General features: G+C 44.2%; 2 protein-coding genes across 4 annotated transcripts in view; one reads left to right on the top strand and one right to left on the bottom strand.

Moving 5' to 3' along the window:
• Window positions 1–1232: 1232 nt before the first annotated feature.
• pmch (pro-melanin-concentrating hormone) lies at window positions 1233–3577 on the top strand. Of its 2 annotated transcripts, XM_020490977.2 has the most exons (3): window positions 1233–2200; window positions 2924–3065; window positions 3393–3577. In XM_020490977.2, exons 1-3 carry the CDS (start codon window positions 1949–1951, stop codon window positions 3440–3442), a joined length of 444 nt encoding a protein of 147 aa, XP_020346566.1. In that variant the 5' UTR covers window positions 1233–1948; the 3' UTR covers window positions 3443–3577. The 2 variants fall into 2 exon arrangements, with proteins under 2 accessions (XP_020346566.1, XP_020346565.1); XM_020490976.2 differs by lacking the exon at window positions 3393–3577 and having other exon boundaries at window positions 2924–3198.
• Window positions 2349–6000, bottom strand: part of parpbp (PARP1 binding protein) — a 27196-nt gene continuing 23544 nt past the window's right edge. The window contains exons 10-11 of one of the 2 annotated variants that reach the window (XM_020490961.2): window positions 4927–5116; window positions 2349–4382 (exon numbers count right to left, since the gene is read on the bottom strand). In XM_020490961.2, coding sequence (XP_020346550.1) covers window positions 4051–4382; window positions 4927–5116 — 522 coding nt within the window. In that variant the 3' untranslated portion in view covers window positions 2349–4050. The remainder of the gene's footprint in view (window positions 4383–4926; window positions 5117–6000) is intronic. The other variant, XM_020490962.2, reaches the window with a different exon arrangement.

The raw sequence follows: 6000 nt of genomic DNA, 5'->3' as shown, positions 1-6000 counted from the left end.
AATTGATTTGCATTTTAATGAGCATAGCCTTGCTATTGTCAAGGCCGCCGAAGAGAAGACAGGCTATGTGACACTGCCCACAAAATGAGGTGGAAACTGAGCTGCACTTCCTAACCTCCTGCCAAATGTGTGACCATATTAGAGACATATATTTCCCTCAGATTACACAGATCCACAAAGAATTTTAAAAAACAAATCAAATTTAGGTAAACTCCCATATCTACTGGGTGAAATACCACAGTGAGCAATCACAGCAGCAAGGTTCGTGACCTGTTGCCACAAGGGCAACCAGTAAAGAACAAACATTGTAAATGCAACCTATATTTATGTTGATTTATTTTCCCTTTTGTACTTTCACCATTTGCACATTATTACAACACTGTAAATAGACATATGACCTTTGAAATGTCTTTATTCTTTTGGAACTGTTGTAAGTGTAATGTTTACTGTTAATTTTGTATTGTTTATTACCCATTTCACTTGTTTTGGCAATGTAAACATGTGTTTCCCATGCCAATAAAACCCCTTCAATTGGAAATTTAATTGAGAGGGGGAGATAGAGTGAGGGAGGGAGATATAGAAAGGGAGGGGGATAGAGAGAGAGGGAGATAGAAAGAGAGAGGTTAAAACAACAGATATTGAAGCTGCCAGGTTGAGTTGTGCTGCTCCTGGAACAGTTGGGCCCCTGTGGACCAGTTCAGTCCGTCACTAGAGCCCCTCAGCCTCCAACAAAAATACTCACCAAATAAAGGCTGTGCACTCCAAGTAAAATCACTTCAGCTGAGTTCAATAACTATTATTCATGTCCCATTTCTCCATCCCTCTGCTGTAGCTACTGTGATGTTAATAAGGTAAGCCCGTGTCTGTTTTCCTAAGACCTGAAGAGGAGCTTGGGAGAGCTATGTCAACAAGGCCTTTTGTTTTGATTTGTAAAACTCCTCCTTGCTCATTTCCCTAAACTCACAGCCATTACCCTTGTGAACACAAGGTGATATGCCATGTAAGCCACAGATGGCGGTCAGTGGGCTTCTCATTATGGGTAGGGCCTAGCCCTGGGGCAATGAAGCTAACACTCAATGTTCTAATAACTAGAACCCAGAGTTCTTCCTGACTAGTGACCATGGGATCAGAACAGAATAAACTAGTTACATAGCCTATAACTAGCGCCTGGAGTATGTTGTTAGAAAAGTCAGGGACTTTCTCCCACCTAATACCCAACCGGTAAGGCTGTATACTCAATCACCAATAGGTTAGTTCGGTTGATGCTACCCGGGTCTCTGTTTTCATTCTCTATGGGTCTTGTTGAAGTCTGATGACATGACCTTAGTGACCCAACCTTCTCTCCCCACAGAGCATTAATGCCTGTAGCCATTGATGTAGTTTGGTGATGATAACTCACTGTAGGCAATCTGTTGGTTTCTTTCAGATTGCACAGTAGGCATATGTTCCACCATTTACTTTCCACCTTTGAAAGTGAACAGCATTGAGAAGTGAGACCTTTGTGAGACTAATTTGAGACCTACGATCTTTGAGGGGCCTGAGGAGACCCCTCTACAGGAGGGAAGAGATGACTGTTGAAAAGACGTTGCCCCCCCTCTTTCAAATACAGCACGTCCTTACATCCGACAGTAATCCAGCTATTATTCACCTAACCTCCCTTCTGATTAGACTACATAAAGGAGCATTCAAAGCTGCTTTACAAATTTGCTATGACCTGTGCCATGTTATCCTTTTCAATGATGACATGGGCCAAGCTCAGCAGGAGACTTCAAATCTCCTCTACACACATATGGCTTTGTAATGATGTTTTTTTTTAAATCCACTTTTGGCTTTTCGTGATATAAAAAGAGCTGATGGGCCACTGACCAAGTCATCACAGGTGAGCGCAACTGAAGTCCACTCTCAATTACCTTCGCAAGGACATTAGGACCAAGATAGTGTAGTAGGAATGATGATCTTCCTATACTCTGTTATATTCACACTAATGCTGTTCTCTGAGTTTAACACCGGCTCGGTCGTCTTTGCTGTACAGACAGGCAAGCTGGACGAGGGTAGGACAGAGCAGGAGAGCCTGCGATCGATACAAGGCGAAGACACAATGAGCGACAACACACTGGCTGCCCCGAGGTTCAGACGGGAGCCCGTCCTGGACAACGGACTGGGCGACGAAGAGGACAACACAAAGTACCTCATCCTTTCAGTAAGTATCTTCCTTCATCCATGTCCATCCTCATACCAATCTCCCTCTTAACTCATCTTCATCAGTAGCAGCATCAATACAATGTTATTCATATGCCAACATTTTACATTTTGCTCAAACTTGAGGCATCATCAAACAAAGATGAAAGTGATAGCTGTTTATCTTTATTAGAGTCACACAGTGGCAACATGTACGATAATGTATCCGCTCCATCAAAGGTTTGGTAGTCATGTGGAGTGATTCAGTTTGTCTAGCATCTGTATGTCATGCAAGTCATGGACATGGTTATCTTTGTAGTAATGGAACAGAAGGAGAGAGCGATGAGGACAGGAGTTGTAAAGCCACACAGATTAGATGTCTGGATAACTGGGGCCCCTCTCATACTGGTTTCATATGGCCTGGCTCAGGACCAGACTCCAGAAAGCCGGGGTTTGAGACCCAGAAGATCTGTGCCGCTTCTTAAAAATGGCCATCTGGTAATGGCATGCATCAATCCCAAATGAATGGAAAAGAAAAACACCATCTCAATTAATTTTGACATTGGATTCTATTGCCCTTTCATGTGTATTGTTGTATCATGCAAGCTAGATAACCTTCGGCTTTGGCTCACCAGACCTGATTGTGCAATAGAATCATCAGTGGACAGAGTATACCAATGTAGAGGCTGGCTGATCCACTCTAATGGAAGCCTGCCAGAGAGTGATCTAGCCTTCTGTCCCACAGGACATTGGACTGAAAGGGCACACCAGACGTGGCATGAACACCGCTTTCTCCCGAGCCCTTCCTGTCCTCCCCGACCGAGCCACAGATCACTCTCCCGCTGAATATAGCCTGAAAGTAGAGCGCAGGGAGGCCGACCTTGAGAGTAAGTGTCGACCAGCAACTTCCTGTTATTTTTCCTTCTACAGTCCCTGTATCCGTTCAATCTTGGGCATTAGAAAGATCCAGGTCACCGTCATTCATCATGTCAAATGAGTGACGATACTGGCATTAAAAGCATAACTGAGTGTGTTGATACTTTTGCCCATGATGTTCCATTCATTATTTGGAACAAGAGTTTTATCTGCTGGACTTGTGACATTTCAGACATATAAAAGCAACAAATTGAAGACTATAGAAGGTTATGACAGCATTATTAAAAATAACTAATGCTTTAAAATAACTGCAATTCTACCAATTTTATTCCCTGCAGTGCTGCGATGCATGATAGGACGAGTGTATCGACCCTGTTGGCAAGCATAAGAGTTTGGTGGATCCTACACTGCTGCCCTGCCGTCTGTCAATCTCCTGCAAAAACAAATATGCTTTCCTTCTCTGTTCCATGGTTTTACAACATGTATAAAATCAAATAACTATTAAAATGGTTTTGAAATATAATCGTACGCTTCAATTCTGGGTCACCATCATACAGGTAAATCAAATACAAAACAGTATAGAATTTATTATAGTAGTAGTGAAGATGCATGTAAGAGAGGAGAAGTGTCTGGCGGTGGGCCTTTTGTCTAAGAGGTAGATAGGCCAATCCTCCACAGATCGGCTATCAAACAGATCTGCTTGGGTTTCAACCACTCTGACTTTCCATATTGCCTCAACAGCTCTTCTGCATCACACTCTCCCAGACACACCACAGCTGGTGATCTTTCTTTCAAAATGATTTCTGTCAATCGTTGGAAAGCACAGAGGAAAAAATAAATAACAAGTACAATAAAGCCTCTGAAATCAGGCCAAGCGCCACTGCGCGAAAACAAGTGCAATTGATTCCGGAACATTCAGCTTCAAAGACAACAGACCATTGATTAAATAAAGCCATTACTAGTACTGCCTTCATCTTCATTACGACAATGAGTAGCTCACAATCTGAAAAAGCTGGTGAGCTTGCCCTGTCCTGCAATCAGTTTCTTCTTACTGGGGGCTTTAGCCCCACCATTCTTCCCTGTCAATCTGGTGGGGAGTTTCTTCAGAGGGGGATGGTTCCCTGACCCACAGTGGTCGCTACAATCCACCAGCTTCCGTTTACAGGTTTTGCTGCTTCCTTCTGTCTGGATGTTGGTCTTCCGACTGCCCACACCTACACTGCTGCTCGGGGCATCATTTCCACTCCTGGGCCCCAGCGCTGTGGCAACCCCCCGGGTCGTGCCTCCTCCCTGGGCCTCTTTCCTCCCAGCCTCTGGGTAAACCTCCACTGGAGAGAGGAAACCGTAATAGAGCTTAACAATTGGGGTTGAAAAAAAATTGACATAACAAGAGAGGAAGGAAGGGGAGGGGGGGGGGGGATCTGATGAAATTGCTGACGTTAGCCTGCAGTTTAACAGCCAGAGTGTTTATTCTAGCGAGCTGAAAGTGAACATTTGTCATGTAACCCGATGGAGCGGAGCCTGGATTCCCACAGAAAGAAAGAGTAGGGGGGGGTTAGGTTTTTACTACAGATGTGGGGGCGGCCAGGTTTTATAAAATGGGGAATCATTTAAAGGTTGATCGTAAGTACCAGTCCCAAGGAGGGGACTGGGCAGGGTTCGAGGTCTGGGCTGAGAAGGTGGATCTGGGCATCAAGCCGAATCGGTGGCGTCAGAGGGAATAGAAGCCATTCCCTTAAGGGGGGGGGGGGGGGGGGCATTTAGCTATGCTGCACTATGTGAGGAAGTCTGGAGCAGTTCGCCGGCATGCATGATTAGTACATGCAGTTACAAGTCACTGCTGAGAAAGGGAGAATGAAGTCACAACCTCACATTTTTTACCTCTGCCCAGCTCCTTGACAGCAGAGGTGGAGTCCACAGTAGTGATGGTCTGCTTAGGAGCCGGGTGCACACAGGTGGTGACCTGGATGGTGCTGGGGAAGTCCAGGATGCGGTTGAGGGGCAGCTCCGAGTCGTCCTGGTACGTGCAGGCAAACTGAGATCGGATGGTTCGCTCTCTGGCCTTAAAAAAAAATATATATAATTAGGATCAGGTGCACTAGATTAGAGTTGAAGTGAAGATACAAGATGGTAGCACTCCAGGAATGGGCTTGTTTATTCAAACAGAAAATTGTGACGTAAGGAGGTTTTATCAGCCAAGCCGCCATTAGACAATGAACCTAGTAACCCATTTATTTATTTTTTTAGCTGATCTGGAGGACAGTCAAGAAAAGTAGTGCGTCTGATCTCCAGGGCCCACAATCCCAGCAGCCCCAGGGGTATACTATGATTAATCTAGCGCTACTCAGGTTTTTCTAAAGCTAGCTTGGTTTAGTTAACTTCAAATTCTCAGGCTTCATCCATACTACGACAGTGTATATTGCTTGTCCGCCTGCCGCTAATGCTAGCAGGCTTGTAACTATGCATGTCGCAGAAGGCTAGTCAAACGCGTCGAGATAATGCCGAAGCCTTAATCCATGGGCGAGTCAGTGCCACTTTAATTTGTGATGAAATCAAAATTAAAGAAGTCAAAGCAAATCCTGTAGGAGATGGTGCGTAATTGGGTTGAAGTGCAGTGTTTATTTTAATATATTTTTGCTGTCATGTGCTTATCAATGCAAACACCTCCCACACTCCTATTGATAAAATAACGTTACATCAGAGTCAAACTTGTGTGAGTGAAGTTTCAAATGCATCGTAATTACTAAAGTGCAATTTAAGACTAATTTGGGTTAAGTGCCTTGCTCAAAAGGCGCAACAGCTTTTTCACAAGTTGGCTCGGGGAGTCAAACCAGCGACTAAGATACCTTTAAAAAAAAAAAAAAGCCTGCTTCACATTAACAAACATTTGAACAAATCAAATATTTAAAAAAATCAGTAGTCTTCCTCTAAATAAGGGCATGATGC

This window comes from Oncorhynchus kisutch, linkage group LG19 (assembly GCF_002021735.2).
Source record: "Oncorhynchus kisutch isolate 150728-3 linkage group LG19, Okis_V2, whole genome shotgun sequence".
NCBI lineage: Eukaryota > Metazoa > Chordata > Actinopteri > Salmoniformes > Salmonidae > Oncorhynchus > Oncorhynchus kisutch.
Note: the sequence above shows the minus strand (reverse complement) of the source record. Positions and strands in the feature narration are given on the sequence as shown.

Bases quoted from the DNA above. Each gene is read 5' to 3' on its own strand.
- pmch (XM_020490976.2), top strand. From the start codon at position 1,949: ATGATGATCTTCCTATACTCTGTTATATTCACACTAATGCTGTTCTCT. The intron at 2,201-2,923 runs GTAAGTATCTTC...TCTGTCCCACAG, and splicing joins CAAAGTACCTCATCCTTTCA to GACATTGGACTGAAAGGGCA.